Source organism: Procambarus clarkii, chromosome 36, assembly GCF_040958095.1.
Source record: "Procambarus clarkii isolate CNS0578487 chromosome 36, FALCON_Pclarkii_2.0, whole genome shotgun sequence".
In the NCBI taxonomy this organism is placed as follows: domain Eukaryota; kingdom Metazoa; phylum Arthropoda; class Malacostraca; order Decapoda; family Cambaridae; genus Procambarus; species Procambarus clarkii.
The window spans coordinates 7,326,884-7,340,483 of record NC_091185.1 but is presented as its reverse complement, the minus strand read 5'-3'; the positions used below and the strand labels follow the sequence as shown (position 1 = coordinate 7,340,483).

The 13,600-nt window shown below is 49.2% G+C and overlaps 1 protein-coding gene across 1 annotated transcript in view; it reads left to right on the top strand.

Moving 5' to 3' along the window:
- LOC138371579 (pupal cuticle protein 36-like) overlaps window positions 1-11,920 on the top strand; it is a 50,007-nt gene extending 38,087 nt beyond the window's left edge. Inside the window, exon 2 of the mRNA XM_069336464.1 lies at window positions 10,906-11,920. Coding sequence (XP_069192565.1) covers window positions 10,906-11,920 — 1,015 coding nt within the window. The remainder of the gene's footprint in view (window positions 1-10,905) is intronic.
- The last annotated feature ends 1,680 nt before the right edge of the window (window positions 11,921-13,600 follow it).

Genomic DNA, 13,600 nt, shown 5'->3' with positions numbered 1-13,600 from the left:
TAGACTATGTTGGGCACAGCCGACTTCAAGATGATCGATTGTAGAGCCGCTGTGTCCCTCAAGATCTTCAATTTGAAACGTCCCTCCGGATTTGAACCGTTGGCAGAGACAGTTCCAGTATACAGGTGGTTACTGAAAAGAGAAAGATCATTAACATCAACACCAACATTCATCACAGGCTTACCGGACTTAGGAGGAGTTGGTTTGGGTCTTTGTTGGTCAGTGGTTCCCTTGTATTGAGACTTACCACATTTGTCTATGGTATGTCCATAGAGTCTACAATATTTGCAGTACAGTTGTGAACCAGCTTGATCGGGGCTCACCTTCTCGTAACTGTACCACGACTTCTTACTGGAGGATGGTTCAGGTGTCAGCCGGTGGATGAGGCTGTAAGTGTCAGCCGACTTAGCACACTTCAGGTAGTCGGTTTCTTCTTTATCTGCTAAGTAGAGGCGGACAGGAGGCGGCACACGTCTCAAGAATTCTTCAACAAGCATCAGGTTGACGAGTTCTGTAAAAGTAGAGACATGTGCTGCTTCCAGCCATTTCATGAAATACCTCCGTTTCGTGTTAGCAAACTCGAGGAAGGTAGTGGTACTTGCCTTCAGGTGGTCACGGAATTTCCTTCTATAACTTTCAGTAGAGAGGAGGTAGGCGTCCAACACTGCTTGTTTCAGAGTGTAGTAGTCATTCTCAGACGCCAAAGTACTGAGTGTGACTGCAGCTCTACCTGTAAGATGGACTCTGAGAAGTGTGGCCCATTGGTCGACAGGCCAACTGAGTTGATTAGCAAGGGTTTCAAAGGTGGTGAAAAAAACATCAACTTCTGCTTCTACAAAGGATGGCATTAACTTACTTGCATGTGATATATTAAAACTGACGGGAAGATTGGCAGTAGCTTGCTGGCGTTGAGCGAGGTGTGAAGTTTCCAACGTGTATTCCCGTTGACGACACTCAAGAGCCAGAGTCGCTTGTTGCTTGTCATGTTCGCGTTGTATTTCCAACTCGCGTTGTTTGGTTTCAAGCTGTAAGCGTTCCCGCTCCTGGAGTGTTTCAAGCTGTACTCGTTCACGTTCACGGAGCATTGCCAACTCACGTTCCTTGAGGGCGATCTCTTCCCTTCGTATGTCAGCTGCTTCCCTTTGCTGTTCACGGGCTTCCCTTTGCTGCTCACGTTCAATCTTGGCCAGCTCTAGTTTGAGTTTCAGCGTTGCCAAATCAGTTTTATCTGCAATATAGTAAGTTTCATGAGTTTCAGAGTCTATCTTACCTTGCTCTAAATAGTAATCCAGCAACAGGTTGTGTAGGTCATTTTTGTTGGCTTGGTAGGGAACTTCTAGTTGATACTCATGTGCAAGAGTTTGTAGTTCAGTCCTCTTGGCACGACTTAAAGTCCCTATTTCACCTGCTGGATTTGCACGGAAAGTTTGGAGACGAAACATGGTGAAATTAGCAAATAAAGGTACACGAATATTCAATAATGAAATGTCAGAAACAGGACAACGTGGCAACTGGTACCTATCCTGTGTGATCTTTAACAATTAACGTTAAGTGAAAGATATTAAATGATTAAATTAAATCAAGGGCGCAGGAAATCTTGTACCCGGTACTCATGTAAGAGAATAAGGGCAAGAAAATCCTACTAACAAATGAAACAGAGTTTCGAAAACAAATGAAACAGTTAAATGCTTCAAAAGTAAAATTGGTAGTCCAAGGATGTAGGCATACCTTGCCAAGTCTCTATAGGACATAAAGCAAGTTTTTCCTACTGAATTTAATATGATACTTACAGAATTAGCGAACTTTTGTGCTCTGAAAAAATAAGCTAATTCCCTACCGTTGTATGTATCATCATCTCTGACTGACGTGTAGGGGTGCGAGGTGTCAACTGGTGACGAGAACTGCTGCTGAGGTCCCAATTCAGCAACTAAAGTTCGAGCTAGAGGAACTATGGCCCTCTTTGTCCTCCTACAGTCAGATTGCAGAAGATTGGGTACTCTTGACCCGGGGCAGACCACAGTACCAGGGTACCAATATGATGATCTGTCAGAATGAGAAATATTCAAGGGACATAGATGGTAAATACGAGTAATAACATGGAGGGAGAGATGACCAATTAAGAGTATGACTGAGGCCTACAGTCACCACGTAATCCAAAGTTGTCTCACCTTCACTATATGTTACTCTCGTAATGCACAATACACCGCACCTTATAAAAAATGAAATTGAATGAAAAATAGTAAAGCTACGTTAACAAAGTTAAATACGCTTACCATAAATTACCACTTGGCACCAGTACCTGAGTGAAGCTCCCGGACAGGCCCCCATATAACTTGTGACGGTAACGCGTTGGTGTTCGGCTGTTTAAGGCTAGGGGTATGGCCTCGTCACATAGTTATAAAAAAAAATAGAAAAACTGGAACTTCGTCTGTGGTAAGGTAAGGAGAAGACACACAAAACACAAGTAAACTTTAACAATGAAATTTTAATTACGTTAAATAAATCAAAACATGAAAATAATGCACAAACAAATTCTTATAATAAAATCAATGAATCAAAATAATAAGAATACTTAAATGACAAAATGAAAAGTTACGTTAAGGCAAAATAACAAGTGCAATACAAAAGTTAAGTGGGAGGTGCTGGAATATTGGCTTAAAGCCACCACCTCTCTCAGTACACGCTAGAGTCTAGCTGGGAGGTGTGATGGCCACGAAAGCACTGAACATTCTGAGGACTGATGTTGGGGCGACCCCAGACATCAGGTAGTATGGGGGGCGAGTGCAGGTGCAGCCAGACCGGCGACCAATCAGCGCAGCCGGCAGCGATCAACAGGTAGTTTGGTGGTTGGAGTTCGAACAGGTGGCTGGCTGCATACGTTTTGCTCACCCTGGCAAGCCTTGCTGGTGTTGTTGTCGTTGTTGGACATTTCTTCCATAGTCGTTTTATATAATTTCAACGACGGTTTGTGGAGGGAAGAGCAGGCTCAATCTCTTGAAGGAGATTATCGTCACAAAACATTAACAATACATTCTCTTAAAGTGAGAATACTTACATCAGCTATTTCTTCAAACCTTCAAAAAATGGACTTTTAGAACGCGAAAAGTTTATATTTTGAACTTTTGAATTATCCCAAACTGCGTTCTAAGGAAGGGGAAAATGTGAGTAAAATGGCGTCGTACTTGACCAAACAATCCTTATATACGCTCTCATAGGCTTAATATAGTACATATGTATGGGTAGTACATATGTGTGGTTAGTACATATGTGTTGTTAGTACATATGTGTGGCTGTCAAGGCCTATGAACGCTTGTTTGGGATTTGGCTTAATGTGCTCTCTGCAAACTGTGAACTCTTCCCTTACTGTAAGCTGTGAACTCTTCCCGTTACTGTAAGCTGTGAACTCTTCCCGTTACTGTAAGCTGTGAACTCTTCCCGTTACTGTAAGCTGTGAGCTCTTCCCGTTACTGTAAGCTGTGAACTCCCCCCAATGGTGGCCAGGAGTGGGACATCTTACAGTGAAGGAGATGTCGTAAATCAAAGTTTTATAAACAAAAACGCCTCAAATTGTGTGTCCAGAGAAAGCATTTATGTAAGCAATTATGTATATCTTACATATATGAAATTTATGCAAGATATATCATTAAGCAGGAACACCGTTGTTGAAAGGATTGATGCTTTGATCAGGTGATTTGAAACAACAGTTGACGGCCGCATCATCAAGATGTCAACATTTTCCTATTGATGAGACTATTGACATCACTGGAATAGCACCGCTTGCAGTCTTCATCAGGGGCTGTGACAGTGAATTTAATATTTATGAAGCACTGCTTGAACTGCTCCCCCATGCATGATAGCAGTAAAATAGGTACCTGGGTGCTAGTCAGCTGGCACGGGCTGCTTCCTGGGGGTGGAGGCCTGGCCGAGGACCGGGCCGCGGGGACACTAAAAAAAAAAAAAGCCCCGAAATCATCTCAAGATAACCTCAAGATGACACTACGACCAGCAAGGGCGTCGTAGAGAAAGTCGGGCAGGTTGTGCATGACTATGGCTTGGCTATGAGCATCTTGTCATGTTCATCCACCGACAGTGCTGCCAATATGGCTGGCAGACATGATGATATTGCTGCCAAGTTACCAACAAATATAGAAAACTCGCATCCAGATTCATCATTTGCACATGTTTACTGCTTTATTCATCAGCATAATTTGTGACCCAAGATTTTTAATATTGGAGAATGTGGTTAGTTTGGTGACAAGGCCAGTGAACTGTGCCACAGGTCGTGCTCTCAACCACCGTCAATTCAGCCAGTTGTTGGAGGTTATGGCTGCTCAGTTTACCGTTGTTCCAGTGTTGTTGGAGGTTATGGCTGCTCAGTTTACCGTTGTTCCAGTGTTGTTGGAGGTTATGGCTGCTCAGTTTACCGTTGTTCCAGTGTTGTTGGAGGTTATGGCTGCTCAGTTTACCGTTGTTCCAGTGTTGTTGGAGGTTATGGCTGCTCAGTTTACCGTTGTTCCAGTCTACTCAGAAGTCTCCTGGTTGTCATGTAACAAAATGCTAAACAAATTTTATTTGTTGAGACAAGAAATTATTATTATTTTGGAGATGGGAGGTCAGAACTGAGACAATAACAGGTGAAAGTTGGCTCCATGTTCTGGCTGTTGCTGTGAACATGTTCTGGCTATTGCTGTGAACATGTTCTGGCTGTTGCTGTGAACATTGTTGAACAATTAACTCATCATAATTTGAAATTACAAAGTAAAAACTCACCACTCAGTTGTATGATGACATCACGTGCTTCATTACAATACTAAGCTTATGGAGGTTATCTTGATGTTATCTTGAGATGATTTCGGGGCTTTAGTGTCCCCGCGGCCCGGTCCTCGACCAAGCCTCCACCCCAAGGAAGCAGCCCGTGACAGCTGACTAACACGCAGGTTAGTCAGCTGTCATTCATTCCACATTCACCTCAAGCCAGTCGGAAGACAGCTCGAGCAGGGAGAAGAAACGCAGGGCCGAACCCAACAGGCCACGCATGCACAAGTCCTCTGCGACCAACAAGCTAAAAGGGAGCCAGGAGCTGCACACATCTTGAGGTTATCTTGAGATGATTTCGGGGCTTTTAGTGGCCTCCACCCCCAGGAAGCAGCCCGTGACAGCTGACTAACACCCAGGTACCTAATTTACTGCTAGGTAACAGGGGCATAGGGTGAAAGAAACTCTGGCCATTGTTTCTCGCCGGCGCCCGGGATCGAGCCCTGGACCACAGGATCACAAGTCCAGCGTGCTGTCCGCTCGGCCGACCGGCTCCCTGTGGAAGTCACACTTGTAAAATGAAAATTTACTTAATTTTCCTAAGTGCAAAAAGCTGAAAAACCACTGTCAGTTCTGAGTGTGTACTTAGCTTTCCTAAGTGTAACACTAACTTGGAATTGTTATCAAAGGAATTCCAGGAAAGATTTCGTAATTTCTCATCTTGTGAACACCACTTTGCATTATTCTCAGGAACAATTCCCCTGTGATGTTGGTCAGGCAGAAGAAAGCTTCCTGACACAACTGTTAGAAACTTAGACTCAACTCTCAGAGCAAAGCATCTTGTAGTGGCGATACCTGCTTTCTTTTCATACCTTCCTGGAAAGTTTAAAAACTTCAGAAAGTTTGCCACAAGGATTATGACAATGTTCGGCTCTACCTATGTACGTGAAGAGTTATTTTCCTTCATGATATCAACAAAAAACTTGCCACAGCACGAGGCTGACTGATCAACACTTGTGGGTTCTGATCCCAGTGGGATCTACACCGACAGATCAGCCAGACACAGCAACAATTGTCATTAAAGAGAAGTGTGAAGCCTCAGGACCAGAAACTAAAAATGATTACATAGTCGTAAATAAATGTTCATTTTGAACTGTTGTAATTTTAGTGCAATGAATTTGTTGCTGTTGCATAGAGGTCTATGTTGCTGTTTAAATTTTGTTGCATTTCTTAAACTACTTCATTACTTTGCAGTCATGAATGTGGCCAGCCGCTAAACCATTCTTATGTACACTCTATGTTTCTAAGTTTAAGTAATACAAATACCCTTCAATAACATTTATTAAATGACTACAATCAGTTGTGGTGTGTGGCCCTCATGACAACACAAATGTGGCCCATGTGGCCCTCGGGGGCCCTCAGTTGTGGTGTGTGGCCCTCATGACAACACAAATGTGGCCCATATGGCCCTCGGGGCCCTCAGTTGTGGTGTGTGGCCCTCATGACAACACAAATGTGGCCCATATGGCCCTCGGGGCCCTCAGTTGTGGTGTGTGGCCCTCATGACAACACAAATGTGGCCCATATGGCCCTCGGGGGCCCTCAGTTGTGGTGTGTGGCCCTCATGACAACACAAATGTGGCCCATATGGTCCTCGGGGGCCCTCAGTTGTGGTGTGTGGCCCTCATGACAACACAAATGTGGCCCATATGGCCCTCGGGGGGCCCTCAGTTGTGGCGTGTGGCCCTCATGACAACACAAATGTGGCCCATATGGTCCTCGGGGGCCCTCAGTTGTGGTGTGTGGCCCTCATGACAACACAAATGTGGCCCATATGGCCCTCGGGGGCCCTCAGTTGTGGTGTGTGGCCCTCATGACAACACAAATGTGGCCCATATGGCCCTCGGGGGGCCCTCAGTTGTGGTGTGTGGCCCTCATGACAACACAAATGTGGCCCATATGGCCCTCGGGGGGGCCCCCAGTTGTGGTGTGTGGCCCTCATGACAACACAAATGTGGCCCATATGGCCCTCGGGGGCCCTCAGTTGTGGTGTGTGGCCCTCATGACAACACAAATGTGGCCCATATGGCCCTCGGGGGGGCCCCCAGTTGTGGTGTGTGGCCCTCATGACAACACAAATGTGGCCCATATGGCCCTCGGGGGGGCCCCCAGTTGTGGTGTGTGGCCCTCATGACAACACAAATGTGGCCCATATGGCCCTCGGGGGGGCCCCCAGTTGTGGTGTGTGGCCCTCATGACAACACAAATGTGGCCCATATGGCCCTCGGGGGCCCTCAGTTGGACATGCCTGCCCTAAAGGGCCATAGAGTTATAATAATATATGTTCTTAAGGACCATTCAAGCTATGCTCCTTCTCCTATACATATACATATACATATACATATACATATACATATATACATTATTTAGCGAGCACAAATAATGTATAGTTTCAGTTAAGAAAGAGTTACTACTACTTAGCTCAAGACGTATGATCAATGGGCCTCCACGGGTCCGGAGGAGCTGAAACAGCACCACAAAATGACGTCGTAGTGGCCTATCAGCTGATCGTGTAAACAAGACGAAGGGAGGAGGTATATGGGGTGGGGGGGAGGATGGGGGGAGGATGGGGGGGAGCAGAGACTGAGATGCACCTCTGTGCTGGGGGGGGGGGGGGGAGAGGGAGGGAGGGAATTATCAGGGGAAAGCATCAAACCATTATGACTCTGGCACATGTAAGGGATCAGGATAAGGATTTGGGATGGGACGGGGGGATGGTATGGTGCCCAACCACTTATGGACGGTCGGGGATTGAACGCTGACCTGCATGACGCGAGACCGTCGTTCTACCGTCCAGCCTTGTGCTGGGTGGAATGTTTGGTGCATTTGTTGACCAAAACCACACTAGAAAGTGAAGGGACGACAACGTTTCGGTCCGTCCTGGACCATTCTCAAGTCGATTGTGAGGTGGAAATCCTGGGGATCTCTACCTCACGATCGACTTGGTGGAGGAGTACTATCGACTTGAGAGAATGGTCCAGGACGGACCGAAACGTCGTCGTCCCTTCACTTTCTAGTGTGTGGTTTTGGTAAACATATTTCAGCTACGTTATTGTGACTCCTCGTGTGTATTTGGTGCATTTCTCCTCCCCTCTCTCCTGACCAAGCACCTCTACAACACCACTATACTGCTACATCACTACTCACTGATACTCTTACATTCCTACACCTCTACACTGCTGTACGGCTACACTAGTACACCTTTACACTGCTACAGTGAAGGAGGAAGAGGAGGAGCAGGTGGAGGTAGACGAGGAACAGGTAGATAAAGACTCTACAATCAGTCTACTGAGACAAGAGATTCAAACATATATTTCTCTATAACTACCATCTATTGCCGTCTAGAAAAGACATTATACTACGTGACCTGTAGTGGTCTGCCACAGGTCACAGTAGGTCATGGCCTGACCTACTGTGACGCGCCCTGCCACACCTATAGTGTGGCTCAACCCATTCTCTCACCACCCGAAGAAATATAACCTGATCTGACCCTAAATGTCTTCTCGAGATGACCTGATTGCTTCGGCCCTTGACCAGACCTGTTCTGACTGGCCTCAGCTGGGGGAGTTTCATGACATAGAAACCGCAAGTCAAACCATCCTGCCAGCCAGTTAACCCCAACTTATCAGACGGGTTCAGCCAGTCAGGCAATCAGCCACCAGGCACCCACGCCAGGCGGCAAGCCATGGAGCCAGACAGCCAGCCAGCTAGGAGGCCAAGAAGCCAGGGAACCAACCAGCTACCCAGCTAGCCAGCCAGAGAGCCAGCCAGAGAGCCAGCTAGCCAGCCAGGGAGCCAGCCAGGGAGCCAGCTAGCCAGAGAGAGAGCCAGCTAGCCAGCCAGCTAGCCAACTAGCCAGCCAGGGAGCCAGCCAGAGAGCCAGCCAGAGAGCCAGCAAGCCAGCCAGAGAGCCAGCCAGCTAGCCACCCAGAGAGCCAGCCAGAGAGCCAGCCAGAGAGCCAGCCAGAGAGCCAGCTAGCCAGCCAGGGAGCCAGCCAGGGAGCCAGCTAGCCAGCCAGAGAGCCAGCTAGCCAGCCAGCTAGCCAGCCAGAGAGCCAGCTAGCCAGCCAGCTAGCCAGCCAGAGAGCCAGCTAGCCAGCCAGGGAGCCAGCCAGAGAGCCAGCCAGAGAGCCAGCCAGAGAGCCAGACCTCCGTGGCCGCGGGATCAACACCGGAGCGCCATAATGAGTCAGGGACATATTTTAATTCTAAAGAAAATGACTTTCTATATCGTAGGAACGAATCTGAAGTGTTAGCTTTTTATTTAGGAATGTGCAAATGAGAACCGGTGCGGTTTAATTCACCTATAACTACGCTCTTAGGCCGGCAGGGTCAAAATACGCCTCCTTTCAGCATTTAGAATAAAGAAAATAATAGACGTCTGTTGTTTTGTCAATGGGGGGCGAGTGTTCCGTAATTTTATCGCCCACAAAAATCATCGTCGAGAGAACCACAAGCACCGGATAATGAAGTCGACGGCAGAGGCTCGTCAAAAGCGGATCGAAACCCAAACAAAAGGGATCGAGCCCGCGTTGATCAGGCTCTCAGAGACGTTCACCTGTACTGGGGGAGATTCCATATTGTTTCATGGGACAGATAGCCGCGGCGTTCGCCTCCCCTGTTCCTCGTGTCTTCCTCGGCATCCCAGTCGAACTTTTCATTCGTCCGGAGTACAGTAAACATTACGAAGGTTGTTCTTATAATATGCTAAAGAGAGGAAGGATGAAAGAGAGAGTGGGAGAGACAGAGAGAGAGAGAGAGAGAGAGAGGGCCGACAAAACTAAGAGAAAACGAGGGAGAAATAATAAAACAGAGAGCGAGAAGAGAAGTGAATATATGTGGGAAAGGCCCCTTCCCCCAGCACACAATCTCCAGCACTCGGCCGTGGCGGCAACTCCAGACCAGAGCCGCACACGGGGTGAAAACAAAAGAGGGCGATGAATGCGCGCCTCGATAACATCATTTGTACTCATTAGTAGAAACAAAGAAAAATGGAGATATGTGGGCGTGCGTTTCTGCCGTACGCGCTGTTCTGCTAGCACAAATATGCCTTTTTAAAAAGGTCGGACCTTTGTGCTTTACGGCCGGGGGAGCTGAGACAATGGGGGTTGGGGGGGGTGTGGGGGTGTGGGGTGTGGGGGTGCAGGGGGGAGGGGGAGGCTGGATGGGTGTCTTGTCTGTGTTCACCTGCTTCATCCATACTGCATGTGTGTGTGTGTGTGTGTGTGTGTGTGTGTGTGTGTGTGTGTGTGTGTGTGTGTGTGTGTGTGTGTGTGTGTGTGTGTGTGTGTGTGTGTGTGTGTGTGTGTGTGTGTGTGTGTGTGTGTGTGTGTGTGTGTGTGTGTGTGTGTGTGTGTGTGTGTGTGTGTGTGTGTGTGTGTGTGTGTGTGTGTGTGTGTGTGTGTGTGTGTGTGTGTGTGTGTGTGTGTGTGTGTGTGTGTGTGTGTGTGTGTGTGTGTGTGTGTGTGTGTGTGTTTGTTTTAGGGCACTCTACGAGAAGCTCTCTCTCTCTCTCTCTCTCTCTCTCTCTCTCTCTCTCTCTCTCTCTCTCTCTCTCTCTCTCTCTCTCTCTCTCTCTCTCTCTCTCTCTCTCTCTCTCTCTCTCTCTATATATATATATATATTGTGCGCCTAAACACACAAGTCAGGTAAACACAACTTAGACACACCCTGCCAGTAGACTCGAACCCAGAGAGCCTGCTGCAGGTGTGTATATACCTGTAACAGGTGTATATACCTGCTGCAGGGTTTATATACCTGCTGCAGGTGTATATACCTGCTGCAGGGTGTATATACCTGCTGCAGGTGTATATACCTGCTGCAGGTGTATATACCTGCTGCAGGGTGTATATACCTGCTGCAGGTGTATATACCTGCTGCAGGGTGTATATACCTGCTGCAGGGTGTATATACCTGCTGCAGGGTGTATATACCTGCTGCAGGTGTATATACCTGCTGCAGGTGTATATACCCCCCCCCCACGGAGGGAGGGGGAAGGGGGGGGGGGGGGGACACGGTTCAGTCAGCATCGTGTTGGTCTTCATCAGATTTTTGACTCCGGACAAATATTGGGTTTGCTTCCGTGTTTAGTGGCGCGGGAGGCTTCCACACACCTGCTGGTGGCTTCCACACACCTGCTGGTGGCTTCCACACACCTGCTGGTGGCTTCCACACACCTGCTGGTGGCTTCCACACACCTGCTGGTGGCTTCCACACACCTGCTGGAGGCTTCCACACCTCTGCTGGAGGCTTCCACACACCTGCTGGTGGCTTCCACACCTCTGCTGGAGGCTTCCACACCTCTGCTGGAGGTTTCCACACACCTGCTGGAGGCTTCCACACACCTGCTGGAGGCTTCCACACCTCTGCTGGAGGCTTCCACACACCTGCTGGTGGCTTCCACACCTCTGCTGGAGGTTTCCACACACCTGCTGGTGGCTTCCACACCTCTGCTGGAGGCTTCCACACCTCTGCTGGAGGTTTCCACACTCCTGCTGGAGGCTTCTACACACCTGCTGGAGGCTTCCACACCTCTGCTGGAGGTTTCCACACACCTGCTGGAGGCTTCCACACACCTGCTGGAGGCTTCCACACCTCTGCTGGAGGCTTCCACACACCTGCTGGAGGCTTCCACACCTCTGCTGGAGGTTTCCACACACCTGCTGGAGGCTTCCACACACCTGCTGGAGGCTTCCACACCTCTGCTGGAGGTTTCCACACACCTGCTGGAGGCTTCCACACCTCTGCTGGAGGCTTCCACACCTCTGCTGGAGGTTTCCACACTCCTGCTGGAGGCTTCCACACACCTGCTTTAGGCTTCCACACCTCTGCTGGAGGCTTCCACACCTCTGCTGGAGGTTTCCACACACCTGCTGGAGGCTTCCACACCTCTGCTGGAGGCTTTCACACCTCTGCTGGAGGTTTCCACACTCCTGCTGGAGGCTTCCACACCTCTGCTGGAGGCTTCCACACCTCTGCTGGAGGCTTCCACACCTCTGCTGGAGGCTTCCACACACCAGCTGGTGGCTTCCACACCCCTGCTGGTGGTGCAGGAGACTTCCACACACCTACCAAGATGCCGGAGAGTTGCACAGATCAGTCGTAGCTGCAGTCACATGTGAGGCAGGAAGTTGGGCCAGGTGTAGAAGCCTGAGGAGAGTAGACCTATATCCGAGATGTTGCCGGTGTTGGAGGCTCTGATGGACTCACCAGTCGGTGTTGCTGGCTCTGATTGACTCACCAGCCGGTGTTGCTGGCTCTGATGGACTCACCAGCCGGTGTTGGAGGCTCTGATGGTCTCACCAGCCGGTGTTGCTGGCTCTGATGGACTCACCAGCCGGTGTTGCTGGCTCTGATGGACTCACCAGCCGGTGTTGCTAGCTATGATGGACTCACCAGCCGGTGTTGCTGGCTCTGATGGACTTACCAGCCGGTGTTGCAGGCCCTGATGGACTCACCAGCCGGTGTTGCAGGCTCTGATGGACTCACCAGCCGGTGTTGCAGGCTCTGATGGACTTACCAGCCGGTGTTGCTGGCTCTGATGGTTTCACCAGCTGTTACGGACCCGAGCCCAGCGTCTGAGCACGGAGCAGTGACGACATCGCCATCTGTGAGTCTGCTCCCGAAACCCCCTCCAAATGGACGACGCCATCTAGCGAGGGCGGGATATACCGGCCACAGGGGCTGGTTTCCCGTCTTGATCAGCTCATAACATAGCCGCTGCTGACCTCTGGTGAGGTGGCGCTTAGACAGCCACGCCATCTATGGAGTGGATAGGTGGACGTTTGTGTCTAAGTCTATAAGTGAGGTACTCTAGAGTGTCGTCAGTACTAATGACGTGTCTGATTACAGAGTCGACCTGGGACTGCTGTATTGGACGATGAGGCAGTCTACCCAAGGCAGCCATAGTCTCTCCACATGTTTGCTGCAGAAGCTGTGAGTCACCCCCGGACGGGCACTGTTGAGTGTGTTAGCCTGCCTGTGACTTGGCAGTACCAGGATTCGTCTTATCTGGGGGCTGGCTGGTGAAAGAGACTAGCCACTGTGGTGAGGAGAGTGATCTGCGGAATCATACGAGGCTCCTGCCTAGGGCTCGCAACCCTAGTATCGATCGTGGAGTGGCCTACTCAGCGGAGCTGATCGGAACCTGCCAGCTACAGGCTGGATTTGTGGTTAAAGGCCTCCACGACGGTGCACTCACTGGGACTGTGATTTGGCTGGCCTGTGGCCAGGGTAGATTCGCCGAAAGAATCAGAGGATTCATCGTGGGCCACGACGAAGAGAACCAGGGCTACTCATCGTGAGCACCGTGGAGCATCCCGTGTCTTCAGAGGAAGACGATTCTGTACATTGTGTATTTATACCCCCCGTGTGACAGTTTATATATTTATTTATGGTGGTGGTGAAATAAGATATTTAAATTAGTGCATTTGTATCCCTTTCCCCTTTAATTTACTTGCGTTACGGAACGCACCCCTTGAAAGCCACTACTAACTTGGGGCCGGATACCCAAAGTCTAATAACATCAGAGAAGAACCCAGTTGCAACCCAATAGGGCCGTAACATAATTGGCATCCCCAGCAGGATCCGACCCCTTGTCAAGTATGTTTGACAGGGATGGTGAAGTAACGCAATCCCCTGTAAGTAATTCCCCCTGTTTGTAACTATTAGGACGTTATACATCCTGTGCGGTGCTCGGAGTGATTCAGTGCAATATTGTAGAGTGAGGTGCTCGCTGTGATTAAGTGCAATATTGCGTAGTGCGGTGCCCGGTGTAATTACGTGC